Source organism: Helianthus annuus, chromosome 3, assembly GCF_002127325.2.
Source record: "Helianthus annuus cultivar XRQ/B chromosome 3, HanXRQr2.0-SUNRISE, whole genome shotgun sequence".
Classification (NCBI taxonomy): domain Eukaryota; kingdom Viridiplantae; phylum Streptophyta; class Magnoliopsida; order Asterales; family Asteraceae; genus Helianthus; species Helianthus annuus.
Genome location: NC_035435.2, coordinates 26,305,954 through 26,329,630, shown reverse-complemented (window position 1 = coordinate 26,329,630; position 23,677 = coordinate 26,305,954). Strand labels below are relative to the sequence as shown.

The 23,677-nt window shown below is 37.4% G+C and overlaps 2 protein-coding genes across 6 annotated transcripts; one reads left to right on the top strand and one right to left on the bottom strand.

Moving 5' to 3' along the window:
• Window positions 1–405: 405 nt before the first annotated feature.
• LOC110928821 (formin-like protein 13) lies at window positions 406–16,701 on the top strand. 5 transcript variants are annotated; one of them, XM_022171860.2, is made up of 17 exons: window positions 406–758; window positions 1,581–2,281; window positions 3,318–3,539; window positions 3,615–5,254; window positions 6,008–6,131; window positions 6,237–6,308; window positions 6,449–6,547; window positions 6,777–6,818; window positions 7,129–7,209; window positions 7,325–7,375; window positions 7,462–7,543; window positions 7,949–8,043; window positions 8,864–8,935; window positions 14,305–14,421; window positions 15,388–15,456; window positions 15,678–15,744; window positions 16,379–16,701. In XM_022171860.2, the coding sequence occupies exons 1-17, from the start codon at window positions 686–688 to the stop codon at window positions 16,561–16,563; spliced, it is 3,792 nt and encodes a 1,263-aa protein (XP_022027552.1). In that variant the 5' UTR covers window positions 406–685; the 3' UTR covers window positions 16,564–16,701. The 5 variants fall into 5 exon arrangements, 3 of the variants coding, with proteins under 3 accessions (XP_022027552.1, XP_022027554.1, XP_022027557.1); XM_022171862.2 differs by lacking the exons at window positions 8,864–8,935; window positions 14,305–14,421; XR_004889281.1 differs by lacking the exons at window positions 15,388–15,456; window positions 15,678–15,744; window positions 16,379–16,701 and having other exon boundaries at window positions 7,949–8,038; window positions 14,305–14,378.
• On the bottom strand, window positions 12,323–13,949 carry LOC118490337. Its single transcript, XM_035987901.1, has 2 exons — window positions 12,748–13,949; window positions 12,323–12,568 (listed from the first exon to the last, which is right to left on the bottom strand). Exons 1-2 carry the CDS (start codon window positions 13,871–13,873, stop codon window positions 12,528–12,530), a joined length of 1,167 nt encoding a protein of 388 aa, XP_035843794.1. The 5' UTR covers window positions 13,874–13,949; the 3' UTR covers window positions 12,323–12,527.
• Window positions 16,702–23,677: the final 6,976 nt, after the last annotated feature.

Sequence of the window (23,677 nt, the reverse complement as noted above, 5' to 3'; positions counted from 1 at the left end):
AAGCACATAACATAATATATATAATTTAGTTATTTTATCATATTTTAAAAAGGAATAACAATTGTTATATTTATACATATTTAATATTTTCAATAAAAAATATACAAATAATAGGCTCGTTTAGGCTCGCAAGCCAGCTCGAGCTCGACAAGTGAAACTCAGGACGAGCTCATTTATTAAACAAGCTCATTTTTGGGCTCGGGCTTGAGCTCGCTTAAGCTCTTCTCATTTCGAGCTTTTTTCGAGTCGATCTCGAGTAGCTCGGCTCGTTTACACCTAACAAAAATTGGAGACTAGCATTCACAATCGTTTCTCTAAAACAAAATAAAAGAAAGTTTTAGGGTCCGAATCGGAAATTAAGACAAGTTGAGGGGGGGTTAAGAAATTCGTAATTTCCGAGCGAGCAACGGCAAACTAATCTGAGAACATTCTACAGCTTTTTCATACACGCACACGTACGAACAAACAACACAGAAGCATATCGATCAAATTTTTACACTCAAATCAATCGCCATTGATCCTACACACAATCCTCATAGCTTCGTAACAAAATACAATCAGACAGAGAATCATATTCGTGTATATATTCACCTACATCGATGATTTGGTTGATTCTGACGCTACATTGCAGTTTCTAGGGTTTCATTCGCGATTTTTGAAACAGAGACGTCATCGATTGATACAAATGACGTTGTTAAAGAAATTGTGCTACAAGAAGCCGCCTGATGGACTTCTCGAGATTTCTGAACGAGTTTACGGTATTTTGTTGTTCATTCAACCGGTTTTGTTTTTCGTTTATTGAATTTATATCTATAGTTGGAGAATTTGTTTGTTTTAGGTGTTTATGATTGTTAATTAACATGAGTCATTTTAGGTTGCCAGTTGGATTAACAATTTGTTCCTGCTAACATGAGTAATTTTCGTCGAGTATATCGATATTGATATTGAAGCATATATTTATCAAATTCTAAATTAGTATGAGTGATATTTGGTGGTTAACAGTTTGTTCCTGCTAACATGAGTGTTTTTGTCGAAAGCCATAGGTATATAGAAACTGAAGCATATAATTGTCGAATTTTAAATTTACATGAGTGATTTTAGTCGAAATCCACGAGTATATAGATAATGAAGTATATACTTGTCAATTTTTGAATTAAAATGGGTGATTTTAGGTTGTCAGTTGGATTATGCTCTTTATCATGGTGGTTAAGAGTATATATACTCCTGCTATCATGCGTGATTTAAGTTGAAAGCCACTAGTATATAGAAATTGTCAAATTTTGAATTAACATGAGTGATTTAGGTTGTCAGTTGGATTATGCTTTATCATGGCGGTTAACAGTTTGGTCCTGCTAGTTAGTTTTTCATTATGCAAAGGAAACCAGTTTATCACTTTCTCAAAGTTTAATGTTAATTCAGACTCCATCCAAAAGCCAAATGTGGAAGTTTACTTACATAAATTTAGGAATGTACTTATGAACCTGCTTTAGCTTATTACTATAGTTGTTTTCAGCTTTTTATAAATCAAATGTGACATTTATGGATGGCTCTATCTAATGAATTGTCTGTTTCATGTGTAGTCTTTGACTGTTGTTTCACTACTGATGCATGGGATGAAGAAAATTACAAATGTTATGTAGGAGACATAGTAAATAACCTTAAGGATCATTATCCACACGCTTCAATTCTCGTTTTCAATTTTCGCGAAGGAGATACAAAAAGCCAGCTAGCCTCCGCTTTATCAAGTCACGATATGACCATAGTGGAATATCCTCGTCACTACGAAGGTTGCCCATTGCTCACTATGGAAGCTATCCACCATTATCTAAGATCATGTGAAAGCTGGCTTTCATTCGGGGCACAAAACGTTCTTTTAATGCATTGTGAGCGTGGTGGTTGGCCCGTTCTGGCATTCATGTTGGCTGCACTATTGATTTACGGTAAAATTTACTCCGATGAAGCCAAGACATTGGACATGGTTTATAAGCAATCCTCTAGTGAGCTATTACATTGGTTTTCAGCGTTGAATCCTAGACCCTCTCAAGTGAGGTATTTGCAATATGTATCGAGGAGAAATGTGGCTACGGAATGGCCACCGTTGGATCGAGCACTCAGTTTGGATTGTGTGATGATGACATTGATTCCCGATGTTGATGGAAACGGTGGTTGTTGTCCTGTATTCAGTATTTATGGACAAGATCCTTATATGCCTGGTGATAAAACTACCAAACTTTTGTACACGACCCCGAAGAGGAGTAAGAATGTTCGATATTACAAACAGGCATGATTTACTGCTATTCTATTTAGTACACACTACTAATTCGATACTTGACTTAGAAGTGGCAATTTTGATCTATTTACTTAGAGTAAAGCACACGGATGGTCCCTGTGGTTTACCAAAATTTTGGATTTGGTCCCTAGCTTTCCAAAAGTACATGGATGGTCCCTGTGGTTTGCACTTTGTAACGCGTTTAGTCCCTTGCCAACAAATCTAAAGGTTTGAGTAGATTCAAGTTAAGGACTAAATGTGTTACAAAGTGCAAACCATAAGGACCATCCATGTACTTTTGGAAAAAGCTGAGGACTAAATGCGTTACAAAATGCAAACCATAGGGACCATCCATGTACTTTTGGAAAACTAGGGACCAAATCCAAAATTTTGGTAAACTACGGGGATCATTCGTGTACTTTACTCATTTACTTAAGAATGGCTTGATTCAGCTATAATAGAAATGGGTTTAATGGGTCGAACATGTTAAAACTGTGAAAAGGTGCAGTTTTAATGCATGAAACCTTTTGAATCAAAATATTGGAATAGTTAGATTATTATTGAAATAATAAAGCATTTGCAGACAAATTTGATCTTGCTAATTTTTAGAGTAAAGTACACGGATGGTCCTTGTGGTATACCAAAATTTTGGATTTGGTCCCTAGCTTTCCAAAAGTACACGGATGGTCCCTATGCTTTGCACTTGGTAATGCATTTAGTCCCCAACTTTTTTTTCCCGAAGTACATGGATGGTCCCTGTGGTTTGCACTTTATAACACATTTAGCCTCTAACCTTTAGATGTGTTGGCTGGGGACTAAATGCGTTACAAAGTGCAAACCACAGGGATCATCTGTGTACTTTTGAAAAGCTAGGGACCAAATCCAAAATTTAGTAAACCACAGGGACCATCTGTGTACGTTACTGTAATTTTTATATATAAGTTAAAAAAGAGTTTAGACAAAATGTTTCGGGTCAACCCACTACCAAAACTAAAAACTTAAAAGGGGATTAACATCTCATTAATGAACTCTTTTAATTTTATTACAGGCAGACTGTGAAATTGTTATAATAGACATTGCTTGCCATATTCAAGGTGACATTGTGCTGGAGTGTATTAACTTGCATGATGATTGGGAGCATGAAAATCTAATATATCGTGCGATGTTTAATACATCATTTATCAGATCAAATATTTTGATTCTTAATCGTTATGAAATTGACGTACTGTGGGATGCTAAGTATCAGTTCCCTGATGACTTCAAGGCTGAGGTATTTTTATTGACAGTTATATTTATTTTATAGTTTACCTGATATTTGAATTTATATTTAGATTTATATATACAGTTTCTTTTCTCGGAAATGGATTCTGCAGCTTCTATAGTACCTGTGGATTCATACTTTTTTCAGAAATCAGAGGGTCTCCCTATTGAAGCATTTGATACAGTCCAAGAAATGTTTAATAGTGTGGATTGGCTAGACCCTAAAAGTGATGCTGCATTTGATAAAGATCGTATTGGACCATTAAAACATGATCCAGCGAGCCCTAAAGAGAAGCCCGTTAATTCACAAACATCATTAGATAGTTCAACAAGTTCTATCTCTTCTTCTACCCCTGAACCTGTGCATCCATACCTTCTTGGAAAGCAAGTTACTGGTGATAAAGAATCTCTGTTGACCAAGTCTGACCAGTCTTTACATAAACCGTTAGATATTGAGGTTAGAATGCGTCCTGCTGAATCAACTTCTCAAATGGGTTCTCCAACTCGGTCTATATTCGTTCAGCCTAGTCCGCGGTTAAAGAACGTTGATACTAAGGTGGGACCTTCTACATCATCTAGAGAGGAGCAATCTCCTGCACCACAAACAGCACGCACACCACGCACACCAGGCGGTTCACTAGTGTCTCCACCACCGTCTCCTCCAACTCCACCAGGAAGAGAGAAGTTAGCAATGGGCGATGGGCCCACTCCACCATGGTCGCCTACAAAAGAGACAACTAATCGACCACCATCACAACCGCTATCACCACCTCCTATAACCGCACCTACGAAAGAGAAGACTGCTCCACCGTCACAACCAGTATTACCACCTTCTACAACTGCACCCACGAAAGAGAAGAACGCTCCACCGTCACAACCAATATCACCACCCCCTACAACTGCATCTACAAAAGAGAAGACAACTCCACCACCATCACAACCGGTAGCACCACCTCCTACAACAGCACCTACAAAAGAGAAGAGCGCTCCGCCACCATTGCAACCGCTATCACCACCTCCTGTAACTGCACCTACGAAAGAGAAGACCGCTCCACCACCATCACAACCAGTATCACCACCGCCTACAACTGCACCTACGAAAGAGAAGAACGCTCCACCACCGTCACAACCGGTATCACCAACTCCTACAACTGTACCTACGAAAGAGAAGACGACTCCAGCAGCAGCACAACCACTGCCAGCGGTACCGCCATCACAACCAGTATCACCACCTCCTACAACTGCACCTACAAAAGAGAAGCCAGAAACCAAAGCTGGATCCTATACACCAACACCACCACCACCAGCGCTACCGCCACCTCCTCCAACAATATCTCTAAAAGAGATACCAACAAAGATAGGTGGTCCCACTCCACCACCACCACCGCCGCCGCCATTTGGTTCACCATCACCAGCGCCACCACCACCTCCCCCTGCTCCCAGCTCCGCATCTCCACACCCCCCACCACCCCCTCCTCCTGGGGGCGGTGTTCCACCACCACCTCCTCCTGGGGGCGGTGTTCCACCACCACCACCACCATCAAGAGGAGGGTTGCCCGGAGCTCCAGCTCCACCACCACCATTAGGAAGGGGGCGCGGTCTATCACCGGCAATGTCAAGAAACCAAAATGCAAAGAAACTTAAGCCTTTACATTGGTTAAAGTTAACAAGGGCAGTACAAGGAAGCTTGTGGGCTGAAACATCAAAATCTGGTGAAGCTGTGAAGTAAGTTCTCTTTTCACTAGGGCTGTAAACAAACTGAACAAACACGAACAAGGCCTTGTTCGTGTTCGTTCATTAAGGAATGAACATGTTCATGAACGGTTCACAAACGCTTACCGAACGAGATTTCTTGTTTGTGTTTGTTCATTAAGGAAATGAACATGTTCATGAACACTTACTTACTGAACGTAGATGAACGCAAATGAACACAAACAAACGTTATATATTCATTTAAAAATACAATCTGCATTTTTCATCAAAAAGAATACGAAGAATCTACCAAAAATAAATAAATACTTAACATAATTAACACAAAAATTAAGAAGTTTATCAAACTTTAACACAAACTGAAACTGAAATGATCAAATGAGGGATGTTGGCGGAGGCTAGTATAACTATGGTTTTAAATTTTAAAACTAAAGCCAATAAAATAAAATTATAACATAAAAAAACATTTAAATAAACAAACACAAATGAACATAAATGAACACATCACAGAATGTTCACAAACATAAACGAACGAACGCAGCCTCTGTTCATCTTCGTTTGTTTAACTTATCAAATGAAGTTTCTTTTTCGTGTTTGTTCATTTATTAAACGAATGTACAAAAATGAACTTCCCGCCAAACGGTTCACGAACTGTTCGCTGAACGTTTTGTTCGTTTACAGCAGCAGTTTTCATCTTTCTTGATGACATTTTCTACCAAGCTTGTATTCTTAATTTTTTTCATTGATTTTATGATTCACTTACATTAGGACACCAGAGATTGATATATCAGAACTTGAGAATCTATTCTCAGCTGCAAATCCCAATGCAGATAAGGGGGCTGCAAAATCAAAATCTGCAGCAAAAGCTAATAAGCCTGAAAAAGTGCAACTGGTAAAATAGTATATTAATTTTATGCTATGAACTTGTACCTTTATTCTGGTTTCTGAATATGCTCTATTTAGAAATATCATTTTGACACTTATGAACTTCTTTCAGATTGATCATCGGCGCGCATACAACTGTGAAATCATGCTCTCAAAGGTGAAGATACCATTGCATGAACTTATGGTAAGCTAAACTATTTTCATTTTCATTTTTGTTATTAAAAATTTTGTTTTTAGCTAACAAATACAAAAGCCTGAACATGTGCTTGATCTGAAAGGCTGGATACTTGACATTGATTTTTTTTTAAATTTTTTGAAACTTAGGATTATGTCCTTGCTTTAGATGAATCAGCACTGGATGCTGATCAGGTGGAAAACCTTATAAAGTTTTGTCCTACAAAAGAAGAGATGGAAACGCTAAAGGTAATATATCTTTTTATTTCTGTAAATAGTGATGGTACCCTACTATCTTGCACCTTTGACCCGTCTCTAATTCACGGGTCAATGCAAAACACAAGCTCCATATGGACTGGGAAAACTTTAGGCTTTTCAGCCAGTGTTTGCGGCCTTTAATCTTATACTTTTTTGTTTATGAGGTTAGGTATGATTCAGATAAGATAATCTGTATTTACCTTATACCTGTTAATCGCAGGGCTACAAAGGAGAGAAGGATAAATTGGGAAAATGTGAACAGGTTTGTTATTTGGCTATGAATGTGTTATTGATCGAATAGGTCAAACGGGTTCAAAGTTGCCCGAAGCATATCATACAGTAATTGACTTTCTAAGTTTTATAATATTTTATTTGTAGTAAAATATTATCTTAACGTTGTAATATTATTTATCTGTAAGCATATTTAACACGATAACTGTTTATATTATCTTTTTTTTAAAGCAAGGACAAATGGTGTTTGCAGATCAACCCATACTAAATATGACCCATGTTAGTGCAAACCTGTTATGACTTATTACCATACCTGAATGTACATTTAACTTTTTTAACAGTTCTTCATGGAGCTAATGAAAGTTCCACGTACAGAAGCTAAGCTCAGAGTTTTCTCTTTCAAGTTACAGTTTGGATCACAGGTCGAAAAACAATTACAAGCTACATATATATTTACATGCATTTCCTGCTTTTGTAGGTTCTGAATTTTGATGTAATGAAGGGTTTTTTTTTTTTTTTTTTTGATTATATATTTAGGTTTCTGATCTTAGGAAGAGCTTAAACGCAGTAAATTCAGCAGTGGATCAGGCAAATCTTTTTCTTTGTTATTTGAATCTTCAAGTCTGCAACAATTTAATCCAATTATTTTTTATTCAAAATGATGCTTTTCTCAGGTCAGGAATTCCTGTAAATTCAAGAGAGTCATGCAAACAATTCTCACTCTTGGAAATGCTTTAAACCAGGGAACCGCAAGAGGTAAGTACGTGTCAAAACGGGTGGGTCGGGTCAGGTTGAGCAAATCACCCTTATTCAAGAAATAATTTTATTTAGCAGTTAGTTTGTCAATATATGATTACACAATTTATGTTATCATAACAATAAACGAGGCATTAAAAAATGATTTATGAGGTTTTATGCATTAAAAATACACTTTGGGCAACTTTCGACTCGTGTCCTTTTAAATTAGTTCTTTTAATTTTACTTGTTTGAAGTTTGAACTGCTAGAAAAATAAATTCCTGAATCAACAAATTCATAAGTAAATGGGTCAAAAATGCCTACTCGATCAATAGAAATTTATGGATAGCTAAATGCATTATTAATGGGTACCCCTCATCAACAAGCTATTATTTTGGTTCTCAAAACTTTGGTTTTTGTTTTAGGGTCTGCTGTTGGGTTCAGATTGGATAGTCTCCTCAAACTTACAGATACCCGTGCAAGGAACACCCGAATGACTCTCATGCATTATCTTTGTAAGGTATTTTTGATCTTGAAACTTTTAAACCTAAAGCTTGTTTAAGCAAATTACTACATGGTTTTCAAGATAATGAAAATTTACTATATCACCGACCAAAACAACCCCAAACTTTCAAAATAGGACCAAAACACCCCCAAACTTTCACAAGTACACCCCTTCTTCTTTAAGTAGGTTACACATTCACTTCTAACTTATGGTAATTGATAACTTTGACCCTCCAAACTTTTCTACTTAATAACTTGACACCTCACTTTGTTTAAATTCCTTTTACGACTTTACACCGCAACATGCAACACCTTATTATACTTTTTTTATCTATGCCTGACCACGTTAATGCCCAAGTTACTTTTACGACTTTACATCGATGTCTAAGTTACTTTTACAATTTTACACAATGACTGAGACATCATCGTACACTATAACCGCAATGCTTATACGGTTTTACACGAACGTAACGTGTGTAACAAAGTAAAAAACACGTAATGTCACGTGCGGGCACCACACGTTAATGTCATCATCGTACACTATAACCGCAATGCTTATATAGGTTACACTGAGTTAGATCAGATACGTCTAAACACACGTTTTCATATGGTTAACGCATCACATAACGTGCCACCAACTATAAACAACTAAGGTGTTGCTACCGCAATGCACGACCTATGGTAGCCATCTAGTATTAATAATAATAACAATAATAATAATAATAATGATAATAATAATATTATGATAAGAATAATAATAATAATATAAAGTCCAGGTGGAAGGTTTTGTACTTGTTTTCACTTTTGTTCATGCTAGCTCTGGTGGATACCTCTAGGTGCTTGCTGACAAACTACCAGAACTTCTAGATTTTTCCAAGGATCTTAACAGTTTGGAACCTGCATCAAAGGTGATCCTTTTGGAATTCACATAATTCATATTTTTCTTTTTGACAATTTTATTCAGAATATGTAAAGGCAAAAAGTGTTTGTGGTATGAAAGTAAAGAGTAAAGTACATGGATGGTCCCTGTGGTCGACTAAAATTTTGGATTTGGTCTCTAGCTTTCCAGAAGTACACGGATGGTCCTGTGGTTTGCACTTTGTAATGCATTTAGTCCCCAACTTTTGCCAAAGGTACATGAATAGTCCCTATGGTTTGCACTTTGTAACACATTTAGTCCATAACTTCGACTTGCTGAAATCTTTAGATTTGTTAGCTGAGGACTAAATGCGTCACAAAGTGCAAACCACAAGGACCACCTGTGTACTTTCGAAAAGATAGGGACCAAATCCAAAATTTTGGTTAACCTCAGGGACCATCCGTGTACTTTACTCGAAAGTAAATTTGTCAAAGTTAATTTTTTTTTTGTTGTGAACGGATCCGTTTTGTTCGTGTACAACTGTAAAAGTCACCTTTCATTTTAAAAATAATAGAACGTAAAGATTGTATTATTGATGTTGAATAATGATTACAGGAATGTCATATATATATAGAACATAAAGATACACTTTAGTACCACTAAATATAATGATATATAAAACTAATCTGTAACTTAATTATATGGTCTATCATCCCCCCGCAAGTTGAGGGCGGGGAACGACCTGCAACTTGGACCTCAGCATTAGAAACCTTTGAGACGGTAGCGGCTTGGTGAAAACGTCGGCTATTTGATCATGTGTGGAGATAAACTTGACCTGAAGTTTTCCCTGGGCAACTTTCTCGCGAACAAAGTGATAATCACACTCAACATGTTTTGTGCGAGCATGGAACACAGGATTAGCGGACAAATACGTGGCACCTAGATTATCACACCAGAGTGTAGGTGTAATCTTAGAGATGATACCGAGTTCATGTAGAAGGGCCTCTAGCCATGTTAATTCAGCAACAGTGTCGGCTAGAGCTTTATATTCAGATTCAGTAGAAGAACGTGACACCGTACGCTGTTTCCGAGCATTCCATGATATAAGATTGGAGCCCAAGTATATGGCAAACCCCCCGGTGGACCGGCGATCATCTGGACAGCCGGCCCAATCAGCATCAGAAAAAGCTCGCAAAGTGGTGTTCCAGTTGACATCAGTGAAGGCATGAAGAGTAGAGGCAGAGTCATGACGAATAAACAGACCAAAATGAGAGGTACCTTTGAGATACCGCAGGATCCGTTTAACAGCCGACCAGTGGTTTTCTGTGGGAGTTTGCATGAACTGACACACTTTGTTTACTGCAAAAGTGATGTCAGGTCTAGATAATGATGCATACTGAAGAGCACCCACAATTTGTCGATACTTGGTTGGATCAGCAAGAAGTTGGCTGTCACCGAGGGTGAGAAGCTGAGATGTGCTCATAGGAGAAGGAACTGGTTTGCATTCGGATAACCCAGCTTTGTGAATCAAGTCAGAAATGTATTTCCGCTGAGAAAGGATTAAGTTGCTGCCATGACGAATAACCTCAATACCCAGAAAATAATGCAAGTCCCCCAGATCTTTTACCGCAAATGATGTGCCTAATGTTGCAATGACATCATTGATAGCTGTTGTGTTGTTCCCTGTAACTATAATGTCATCGACATAGACCAAAACGTAGACCAAGGTCCCACGGGCTTTAAGTATAAAAAGTGAAGGATCCGTTTTAGAACCGGTAAAGCCCATATGATGTAGGGTGCTGCTAAGACGTTCAAACCATGCTCGTGGTGCCTGTTTCAGGCCATAAAGAGATTTATGCAGCAAGCAAACATGATCGGGTTTAGAATTATCAACGAACCCCTGTGGTTGTTGTAGGTAGACAGTTTCCTTTAGATCACCGTGAAGGAAGGCATTTTGAACGTCTAACTGTCTGAGAGACCACTGATTTGTCACAGCAAGAGACAAAAGAACCCGTATCGTTGTTGCTTTGACAACAGGACTGAAGGTCTCTTGGTAATCAACACCGGGTTTTTGGTTAAAACCTTTGGCAACGAGTCTTGCTTTGTAACGAGTGACCTTTCCATGTGCATCCTTTTTGATCCTGTAAACCCATTTTGAATCAATAACATTAGTATTCGCAACACGGGGAACAAGAGACCATGTCCCGTTCCGAATAAGAGCGTCAAACTCTTCAGCCATGGCCTGGCGCCATTCCGGTGATTTGTTGGCGATAGTAAAAGAGGAAGGTTCAATAGACTCGGAAGAATTTGTAGAGACATGGTAAGCTGAAGGATCATATCGAATGGTTGGCTTAGGATTTTGGCGAAGATTAGGGGGACGAGTACGTGGTGGTGAAGAGGAAATGTGAGCTGAGGACTGTGAGGTAGTAGGAATTGAGGTGGAACAGGTTGTTTCAGGGCTGGAAAGGGTCGGTTCAGGGCTGGAATGAGTGGGTTCATGGCCTGTTGTGTGGGACAAGTTCGAGGGTTGTTGGTTATGGGTTTGATGGTGGTCCGAAGGCTGTGTTTCAGCTCTATGAGGTTCGGTTGAAGGTTGGGAAGTAGAAGTGGAAGTAGAAGTGGAAGGACAGGCTGATGGTATGGGGTAGGAAGAATAGTAGGAAGGTGATTGTGTAGGAGATGTGGGTATGAGTGGTGGTTTGAATGGAAAAATGTGTTCGTTGAAGCGAACATGACGAGCAATGTAAATCCGGTCAGATTGTAAATCTAGGCAGCGATACCCATGATGAACTGAGCTGTAGCCTAGAAAAACACACGGGGTGGACCGGAAGTCCATTTTATGATGATTATACGGGCGTAGGAAAGGGAAGCATTCACACCCAAAGACTCGTAAAAATGAGTAATCAGGTGATCGGTTGAATAAGTGTTGGAAAGGTGATTTGTTTGAGTTGATTCTTGAGGGCATGCGATTTATTAGGTAAACCGCGGTTTCAAAGGCAAACTCCCAAAAACGTTGAGGGGCATGAGAGTGAGCAAGAAGCGCCAAGCCAGTTTCAACAACATGGCGATGTCGGCGTTCGACAACACCATTTTGTTCACTCGTATGTGGACATGAGCGTTGGTGAATTATGCCAAGAGATGTTAGAAACGAAGCAAGATTACGAAATTCACCACCCCAATCAGATTGAACTCTTTTAAGTTTCGTATTGAATTGTCTTTCAACCATTTTAACAAACAATTGAAAAACAGAGAAAACATCAGATTTATTCCTTAAAGGGTAAAACCACATATAGCGTGAATGATGGTCAACACATAATAAGAAAAAGCGACAACCATTAAAGGAAATAGAGGGTGCGGGACCCCAAACATCACAATAAACCAAATCCAAAACATTGTTACTACGAAAATTTGATAGTTTTAACGACAATTTGGAGGATTTCCCCATTTGACAAGAAGAACATAAAGAAGAAGACACTTTATTGGAAACAGGTAATTGACTACTAGACATTATAGATTGAAAAACTCGAGCATTGGGATGGCCGAGGCGTTGATGCCAGATCGCTGACGGAGCTTTAGTTGCTGTGAAGGAAACATGTGGAAGGGACTTCAATTTTGGAAGATAAAGTGAGTAGAGACCTTGTTCACTTGGGCCCGTGAGTAGGATGGTATGTGTAGACTCGTCCTTCACAACAAAAAAAGAGGAATGAAATTCAAAGAAAACGTTATTATCTAAGCAAAATTGTTGAACTGATAAGAGATTTTGTTTGAGTTCGGGTACATGAAGAATATTATTGAGAGAAAAGGTTTTATTAGGAGAATAGAATTTTGAGGAACCAATATGACAAATAGGGAGAGGATTACCATCGCCAACATGAAGGAAATTGTTACCAAGATAGGCCTCAGAGTTGTCCAAACTTGCAAGGTCGGGTGTAGCATGACCATTTGCTCCTGTGTCAGGTTTCCAGAGTGAACCAGTTGTAGACCCAGCTTCAGAAAAGGCTGCATAATTTGCTTGGGGCGAGTCGCGTGTGGAAGATTGACCAGCCTTGTTAGGACATTGTGCAGGAATGTGGCCAATACCACACCGGTTACAATGACCATACACGGTGTTCTGAGTAGAGGCCCAAGCAAACTGTGGTTGACGGTTCTGGGCACCAGATGTTTGAGACTCATCACGGTTCCTGTTATAATTACCACGATAGTTGCCACGAGAATTACCACGACGGTTACCGCGATAATTGGTTGGTTGACGGTTGGTAAAGAAGGCCTGCGGCTGTTGGTTTTGGGTAAAAGCAGGGCTGATGTTATACCCTAGCTGAGCAGCCAATTGTTGTAAAGTAGCCAGTTGATTCTGTGGTGGTGCCGGGTTGGGGAGAAGGCCAGCAGTGCTGTTGGCCGTAGGTGGGGCTGAGAAAGTGGAGGCTGTGAAGGCAGTAGGAATGGCTGGTGTATGTCGAGTCATCATGAACTCATGATCACTCAGCAGGCCGTGTAATTCAGTAAAGGCAACAGGTGGTGAACGAGCAAGTAAATTGGCTTTAAGTCCGCTATATTCATCTCGTAGACCAGCAAGTGTAAGCATTACTATATCTTTGTCTTTAAAGGGCTCACCAATATTGGCCAAGGCTGTTGCATATTCCTGCACACGACTCAGATAAGAGGCAGAAGTCTCATCAGCCTTCATCTGAAGCTTCAACAGCTGCGTTTTTAGTGTGTATTCCCTGGATGAGTTATTCGGGGCGTAGGCTCTTTCAAGGGACAGCCACAAGTCACGAGATGTTACACCCTGAACATGCGAAAAACTGGATTCAGAGATGGTGGAGATGAGAATCATTCGGACGTGGGCATCATTGGAAACCCAATACAAGTGGCTGGGATTATCAACAGAAGCTGTGTCGGTGGTGGCCGCAGTTCTGGAAGGTGGGCATGGTATGGTACCATCAATGTATCCAAACAGGCCATTAGTGACTAGGAAGGGATGAATCATGTTCTTCCAGAAGCCATAGTTTGTGGGAGTTAATTTAAAGGCGAATTTATGCGAATTGTGGGCAGTTTTCTCTACAGTGGTGAAGGGTGAGAGCATCGCCATTGGAATGGTTGGTTTAGAAGATGATCAGAGGTTTAAAAAAAAGAACAGAATTGCGTGACGGCAGCAAGTTTAGAGAGAAGGAGCTGCGACGGCAGTAGGGTTTGGGTAGGGTTAGAATGGCTCTGATGCCATAATAGAACGTAAAGATTGTATTATTGATGTTGAATAATGATTACAGGAATGTCATATATATATAGAACATAAAGATACACTTTAGTACCACTAAATATAATGATATATAAAACTAATCTGTAACTTAATTATATGGTCTATCAAAAAACGGAAACTAACACATCTTCATATGTGTTGATTTTAACGATTCTCGTTAGGTACAACTGAAATATTTGGCTGAGGAAATGCAAACTATTAGCAAAGGACTTGAGAAAGTTGTCCAGGAATTGTCCACAGCTGAAAACGATGGACCCGTCTCTGAAAAATTTCGAATAGTAAGATTTAAACGGTCAATTTGGGATGTCCTTTGTTGGTTACAGGCCCGACACGTAAAATGTGGAAGATTAACTAAAAATGAAACGGGTCAAAAAGGTTAAGTGTGTCACATTTACGGCTGTAAACAAACCAAACGAACACGAACAAATTAAGTAATGAACATGTTCATTAACGGTTAACGAGATTTCTTGTTCGTGTTCGTTTATTAAGGAAATGAGCATGTTCATGAACACTTGCCCAACGTAGACGAACACAAATGAATCCAAACAAATATTCATGAACATAAATGAACGTTAGATATTCATTTAAAATACAATTTGCATTTTTCATCTGAAATATTATGAAGAATCCACAAAAAATAAATAGATACTTAACATAATTAACACAAAACTTGAGAAGGTTGTCAAACTTTAAAACAAACTGAAATTGAAATGATCTAGTGAGAGATGTTGGCGGAGGCGTATAATATAACTATGATTTCAAATTTTAAAACTAAAGCCAATCACATAAAAAATATAACATCAGAAAGCCTTTAAATGAACGAACACAAATGCACATAAATGAGCGAGCATAAATGAACACATTACCTAACATTCACGAACATACATGAACGAACACAACCTCTGTTCATGTTGCCTGTTTAACTTATTGAACGAAATTTCTTGTTTATGCTTGTTCATTTATTAAACGAACGGTCATAAATGAACTTCCCACCGAACGGTTCACGAACTATTCGCAGAACATTCGGTTCGTTTACAACCCTAGTCACATTGGTTGAACATGTTATTTTGTTGGTCATACTTTATACATTAATAGTTTATAAAACACTAACAAAAGGACATAAAGTGTTGGCGTGTAGGCCCAAACCAATAACTGACAAAATGATGGAGTTTGTAGCTTAGCGTTTTGTTTCATATTTTATGTTTAAATTGAACTTAAATTGCGTACTTTCTTATAATTCTCAGGCATTGAAGGAATTCCTTTGTTCAGCAGAAAGTGAAGCAAGGGCCTTGGCCTCACTCTACTCATTGGTGGTATGTATCAAATTTATTTCTTATTAGAGGTGGAAAATCAGTTGACTCGTTAGAGTCAAAACATGACCCAAATTGACCCTTTCACAAGTAAATGGGTTGAATTACCACTTCCATCTTTTAGATTCATAATCAGGGAGTCTAAAGATGTTTTTATCGTTCAACAAAAGTCTTATACATTCATATATACCTGTTGTAAGTTGTAACACCATGTTGTTTTATAGGGTAAAAATGTCGATGCTCTAATTCTTTACTTCGGGGAGGATCCAGCCCGTTGCCCATACGAGCATGGTAATTACTATTCAGCTAAATATGTTAACATTTTTAGGGGTGCAAACGAGACGACTGGCTCGGCTCGGTTCGAGCTTTGTTTTCAAAACTCGAGTTCGGCTCGTTGGTAGTTTCTCACGCTCGAGCTTGGCTTGTTTATTATCTATTAATTAATATATGAAATAAAAATAATATAAATAATACTTATTTAGGCTCGTGCACTCAATAGTGAAGCTCAAGCTCGCTTACCAAACAACTTATTTTTAGGTCCGGGCTTGGCTCGTAAACAAGTTTAAAGAAGCTCGGCTCGGCTCGTTTACTATACAACTTTAAATAGGGTTAAATGTTATTAAATATAATATAAACTAATATTACACTAAGGCTCGACGAGCCTGACGAGCTTCACATGCCAAGCTCGAGCTCGGGTTCGATAAACAAACGAGCTTTATTTTAGGCTGAAGCTCGGCTCGGTAAGGCACGGCTTGTTTCGAGCTTTTTCTCGATCCGCTCGGCTCGTTTGTACCCCTAAACATTTTTAATCTTTAAAAATGTAGAATACCACCCCCCCCCTGCGCGCGCGCGCGCGTGTGCGTTCATTTTTACACGCACACATCATATCACTTTGCATCAAATCCATATTATGGTTTCTTTTCAGTTGTTTCAACTTTGAGGAACTTTGTGAGATTGTTCAATCAAGCACATGAAGAAAATCTCAAGAAGATAGAGGCCGATAAGAAGAAGGCAGAGAAAGAGAAGGAATCCTCAAATGAAATGTCGAAAAATGATTCCAAAACCGAGTTAGAAAATACGAAAAAATCTTTTGTCAAAACTGTAGAATAATAAACTCTCTTTTCTTTTTATTTTTCCCACTTTATTCATTCTTTTTTAGTGGGAATAAAAAAGGCTCTGTCGCCTATACGTATATCAACCGTGTAAAGTTGTATACTATCACTGTTTCTGCTTCAACATTTTTGATCATCGTGTTTCCATCAAAGGTTAGTCTCTAAACCCTTCTCTCCTTTCACTATTTATTTCTGTTATAATTAGGGTGTTCATAAACCATTGAAACCGACCTTATCGAAGCAAATCAACCGGTTTGGCCGGTTTGAGATTTATACTGCTCACTTCACTGTTTGGAACTTGGAACTGGCCGTTTACCTTAATTATATTCATGAACTGTCTTTATCAGTTTTATAAATTTAGTACAAACTAATGATTTTTATTAAAAAAAAGGGTGGTTTAAACCTCCCAAATTGAACCGTTATGCCAACCCGACTGATTTGGTTTACCGTAGTTAGTGGTTAGACCAATTATTTTTTTTTTCAAAACCAGCTGAACCGCACCATAAACACCCCAGGCTTAAAGATCACACGTTGACTTTTGAGGTGAAACATACGACTTTCTAATTTGAAATTCACTTTTTCTGTTAACCTATTTGAATCCACTCCCACATACACACGTGTGTGTAGTATTGGCTAGTTATGAAGTTTACTATGATGTTCACACTTAGGATTCTTAGTCATTTACATTTAAATTTGATGTATTTCTGTAGCAAAGACGTGGTGGAATCGGCGCAGGATGGCAGTTTTTGTAAAATTATAGGAACCTGGATATCGAGCATGGGAGCTATACAAACTAGATCGACATGCTCTTACCTTTTTGTTTGAACACGAAAGCGCGTGTTTGGTGATAAAGGCACTTAATAAAGAGCCATTTTGGCCTGACCCTGCAATGGCAACTGTGGTTTTGTTTTTCTTCGTTTCGTCTCCACATGGTACTTGTCAATTGAGATGCAGCTTCATCGATCATTAAGCGTTGTGGCACAAGAGGAAATTAGACTCACTTTGCGGTTCGAACCGGTGAGACACGAAAACTTGTGGCTCAGACCAATTTGATTTGGCATAGCAAAGATTGGTTCCTGGATCAAGTCTGCCAATTATTCCCGGGTCGTTGTTTGCTTCGTCTCTTGGATCGTCTAGGTTTGGCCCGTCATCATAGATATTCTGATGATAATAAAAGCCAATAATCACATCAGTCATTTGCAAATATTAGTGTAATGTATATCCATAAATAGTATACGACTCGAAAGCTAATCGAGTTTGATTTTATGCTTGAGCTCAACCTCAAACTTGATAAAAGTTTAAGGGGCTGTTTGGTAGCATCTGAATGGTCATTAAGAGGCTACCTCTTAATGGAACCATTAAGAATTTTACCAATGAGAAGGTAGAAGAATGTGACATGTGATGATTTACCATTCAGAGGTTACCTCTTAACCATTCAGACTTGAGGTTACCTCTTATTCATTCAGAGGTTTTAAACCATTAAGAGGTAGCATCTGAATGGTCATACCAAACAGCCCCTAACTTGTTTATAACCCTATTTTAACTCCTTGTTTATAACCCTATTTTAACTCCTAATTTGAGTCATTTATGAACATGTTCTGAAAGAAGATACTGGAGACAACAAGTGGTGAATAATATTTTTGTATATTGAATAATTGGGAAAACCAAATCTCTTTATACACAGAATTACGATGACAGGATAAAAGATAAACCTAACTCATTATAATGATTTATCTCTAAGCAAATAATAACAAACCATCGACTATAATAAAAGAAACCGATTTTTGGACATGTGTTATTCATTGAAGGTATCCTCAAATCTATACTTATCTTATATTATATTAATTCAATAAACAATAAATTAATATTAAATCTTATCATACTTTAATAAAATATTATCCTCAAATCTAAATTGTTAATTTAACATATTTTTAAAACAAATACCTTTCTTTCCTACTTATCTTATATTAAATGTTATCCTAATTTATTAAAAAATTAACTTTTTTATTATTTGGTATACAAAATTATATTTATTCAATGTAAAACGCGATATAAATTTTTTTATTATTTACTATACAAAGTTACATTTATATAACCCGTATAGTACACGAAATTTTTAAAGATATAACTTTTTTATCATTTGCTATGTAAAATTAGATTTATTCAACACGTTTAGTACACAAGGTTTTTTAAAGATATATTTTTTTATTATTTGGTAAATTTTTCAACCTAACTATACATGGGTTTTTTAAAGATGTGACGTTTTTAGTATTCAATATACAAAATTACATTTATTTAATCTATGTAATACACATGGTATTTAAAGATATAACTCCCTTTTAGATCTATTCAACACGTGTAATATACGGGGTTTTAAGGATGTAATTTTTTATTATTTGTTAGATTTATTCAACTCGATTATACACTGGTTTTTTAAAGATACGACGTTTTTAGTATTTAGTATACAAAATTACATTTATTTAATCTGTGTAATACACATGGTTTTCAAAGATATAACTTTTTTATTATTTGATATATAAAATTACATTTATTTAACCCGTACAATATACGAGGTTCATAAAGATATAACTTTTTATTATTTAATATATAAAATTACATTTATTTAACCCGTTTAATACACGGGGTTCTAACCTAGTACTAATAATAAACCAGATATACAACATATATTTGTACACCAGATATATCATTAATATGCTCCCTCAAACTAGAGGTTTAGAGCAACTTGGAACGGAAAGTAGCAAACTAAGTGTTGAGCATCTTGGTGAGAATGTCGACAACTAAAGAGTAGTTAGAGCACAACAAACGCTCAAAGTCTGTGCTAATACCATATCCCTAAATCCTAATGAAGTGTAAGTCAATCTCAAGGTGTTTTGTACGTTGATAAAACACGATATTAATAGCAGGGTATCATCAAAATGTTCCAAAGGCGCAAAAGTATCCTTGACTCTTACATCAACTTGTTCCTTCTTTTTACAAGAAAATCTCGCCATCCTTAGATGAAGTGATGAACCCATAATAAAGGGAAGGGTAAATTACAGTTTTCGTCCTTTATGTTTGTAGCGGGTTGCAATGGATGACCTTTAACTTTAATAATTACAATCACAGTCCTTTATTTGCAAAACCTATTACACCTTAGGTCCTTTGACCCTAACCTGGTTAAAATTTTCCGTTAAGTGAGATCATGTGCAACTCATGTGAGGGCAAAACAGTCATTTAATAAAAAAAAGAATTTCAAAATTTAAAAATTATAAAACATCATCATCGTCTCCTCCCTGTACCACACCACTTCCAACTTATAGGCCGATAACACTCACAAATTAACACAACAGTAACCCAGTTTGCTTACATTAGCTGCTAATATGCTATGTCATCAAAAAAGCCAAGTCATATGTCACATCATCAAAAAAACCAAGCCAGATGCGATGTTAGCTGCCACCTCATAAAAAAAATTCAAGATGTCACGTCAACACACGAGTGCCATCTCAGCAAAAAACTAACTGGGCTAAGGTTCAGTTAGTTTGGGAGTGCTATCGGCAAATAAGTTAAAAATTGGGAGTAGTGTTGTAAAAATTGAAAATTGAGAGTGCTGTCAGCCAATTGGTGAAAGTTGAAGCTATTTAAATCCATTATCCCTTTTTCAAATTGCTACAATGTCTGTCATTGATGCTTTCTCATTACCTAGACATGCTAATTATGACCTAACAACGTTCGACCTCCATGTAATGGCCTCGCCTATGGCCACACTTGTCTGGTGAGCTAAAAAAGCCTCTACCCTCCATCACATTGATAGAGTTCAAGAAACTTAAGACTTTCTTTGAACTAAATCAAATTTGTTCAATCCTAAGTGATATCAAGAAATCCAATGTAAATGTATTAATGTGTATTAAACTTCATTTCAATAAATCTTAGAAGAATTTTTACTCATCTTTAAGCATCTTAAACTATTATCGTTTTTTAGTATATATTATCGTGTGTATTGAACTTATAAATCTTAAAAGATTTAAAGCCTTTGGAAGAATATTCCATAATCTAATTCTAATTCCCCAAAATAATCACAGCAAGAATGGTTACGCTACTCTTGTTTACTGTGGCCATGAACATCTCATTTGGTAGCGAAACCTTTTGATGTCTCGTTTTATTTTCATGTTCATTAGTTGCTTTAGATTTACGTTAAAGCAAGGATTAGAATCTAAATAGTACGTATAAAAAAAGGGATATTGGATTTTAATAATCCTAACTATTCGCCGTTGGCCGCCAACAGTCCCAACTTCAGAAATTACCACTAACAGTCCCAACTATTAACATATTGGCTTCCAATGGACCCTGACTAACAGAACCCTGACGTCGTTAGTCTCCGGTCGCCGGAAAAACATTTTTGGCTGAAAACTTCTTTTTGGTCAGAAAACTCAACTTTTTTGTCCCAAAGCTCTTTGTAACCTTATTACGGACCTTTAGAAACATTTTTCTACTAAAAGCCCCAATTATTGAGGTCGCTGAAAAACTACTTTTTCGCCAGAAAACTTCTTTTTTGCTAGAAATCTCAACTTTTTTTTCGGAAAACTCAACATTTTCGTCTCAAACCCCTTTGTAACCTTAGATTGGACTTTTAGTAACTTTTTTCTGGCCAAAAACGCTTTTCCGGTGATCGAAGACTAACGGCGTAATAGTTCTGTTAGTCAGGATCCATTGGAGACCAGTATGTTAATAGTTGGGACTGTCAGTGGTTATTTTTAGGGGTGCAAACGAGCCGAGCCGAGCCAGGCTCGAGCTCGAGCTCGATTAACTTATGAGAGCTCGGGCTCGAGCTCGGCTCGTTTGTATTTTATCAAGCTCGAGCTCGGCTCGGGCTCAGCTCGTTTATTATCTATTAATTAGTATATTAAATAAAAATAATATAAATAATAGACTTTTTAGGCTTGTGAGCTCGATAAGTAAAGCTCGGACTCGGGCTCGTTTACTAAATAATCTTATTTTTAGGTTCGAGGTCGGCTTGTAAACAAGTTTAAATAAGCTCGGCTCGGCTCGGCTCGTTTACACTAAGGCTCGACGAGCCTAACGAGCTTCACATGTGAGGCTCGAGCTCGGGCTCGATAAACAAACGAGCTTTGTTTCGAGGCTCAAACTCGGCTCGGGCTCGATAAGGCTCGACTCGTTTCGAGTTTTTTCTCGAGCCGATCTCGAGTAGCTCGTGAGCCGCTCGGCTCGTTTGCACCTTTAGTTATTTTTGAAGTTGAGACTGTTGGCGGCCAACGACGAGTAGTTGAGATTATTAAAATCCAATATTCCTATAAAAACAAAACTGGTTTAAGGATTTTTTTTTTAAATTACCATGTTACATGTTAGAGAAAAATAAACAAAAGATACTGCTATTTTTATAAATTACTGTATTACATATTGAGAAAAATAAACAAATGATGCGCTATTTTAAGAGTGTCACAAACGAGAAGAGGTTATATATGCCTCACTTTCTTTCTCTTCGCGTCAACCATTATCACGAACGCACCCCTCTCTCATTTCTCTTCATCTATTGCTGTCCTTGACCGCTTACTTCTACTACGGATCCCGACAGGTCTACCGTTGAAGATGATGTAAAACCAAAAACTGATTGAAACGAGTTCACTTCATGTGGATTGATTTCATCTCTTCCACAAGATCTGTGACTTCTAGCTGGGCGATATCTTAGGGGAGGGACATGATCTTTTTTTTTTTTTTTGTATTGGCTTTGCCAATTATTGTTCAATTATTTACTTTTATCACATTAAAATTGTAAAAGGGAGTGGGCTCCATATAAGACACGATGTAATCCAGAAAACAATAATTGCTTCCCAACCTTTTTATCTATATATCTACACCAAATGTACTCTATTGTTTCTCAAAACTACAATATATTACTAACTTTACCTCACGTTAAAAATAAGAGCCTCTACCATTCGGTCAAAGCTGTAGAATAACGCTACAGGACTTCCTGTATGATTTTCTATTAGGTTGTTCTATATGCGAACATCAAATTTATGAAGCAAACTTTGAATGTCTTTTTCATTTAATGTATCTTTTTCTTTTATAAACATTTTTTTACAAAAGGTGTTCGGTCTAATGATACTACGATGTTAGATGAGACTTTGCCTTTCAAAGTGGTGAGGGTTCATTCCTCATTGTGAATAGAAAATTGTGTAATTAAGTAGTTAAATTTACAGAGTGTGAGAGTTGTGGTTCTAAAAAAATTTATTATTATCTGTGTTTTGATATTAATTTCTAGAGTTAATTGACCGGATGGTCCATGTGGTTTTTTCCCACCTTTTCAAAATAGCATATTTGTTTTATGTGGTTTGACAAATTGTTACTCGTATAGTCCTTACAATGGGTGAGCGCTAAGTAATTCAGTTAATTGTGTGTAAAATTAGAAAAATACCCTTACCTTTATAGGCAAAAGATCAAATACAAATAATCTTAACATACTAAACATACAAATTGAAGGAAAACCCAAAAAGACAAGGTGGCATTTTTGTAATTACCACCAACTATCAAAGTTACAACCAAAAATACCTAAAAAAACACAATTTTTTTTTTTAACATTTTTTATTAAAAAATCGCTACATTTCGTTAGCAAAAAAAAAAAAAAAAAAAAAAATTGTTTTGCTGCTACTAAAAGTAGCGATTTTTTAATAAAAAATGTTAAAAAAATAAAATAAAATAATTTGTGTGTTTTTTTTTTATTTTTTTAGATTTTTTAGGTTTTTGGGGTTTAGTTTTTAGCATTTTAGCTTGGGGAGGGGGGGGGGGTTAGGTTTTTTTTTTTTGGGGGGGGGGGGTTAGGTTTTTTGGGGGGTTTAGTTTTTAGCATTTTAGCTTGGGTGGGGGGGGGGGTGGGGGGGGTTAGGTTTTTTTTTGGTTTTTGGGGGTGGTGGGGGGGGGGTTAGGTTTTTTTTTTAGGTTTTTGGGGGGTGGGGGGGGGGTTAGGTTTTTTTTTTAGGTTTTTGGGGGGTGGGGGGGGGTAGGTTTTTGGGGGGTGGGGGGGGGGAGTGGTTAGGTTTTTTTAGAGGTATTTGTAGAGTAACTTTGATAGTTATTGATAATTACAAAAATGCCACCTT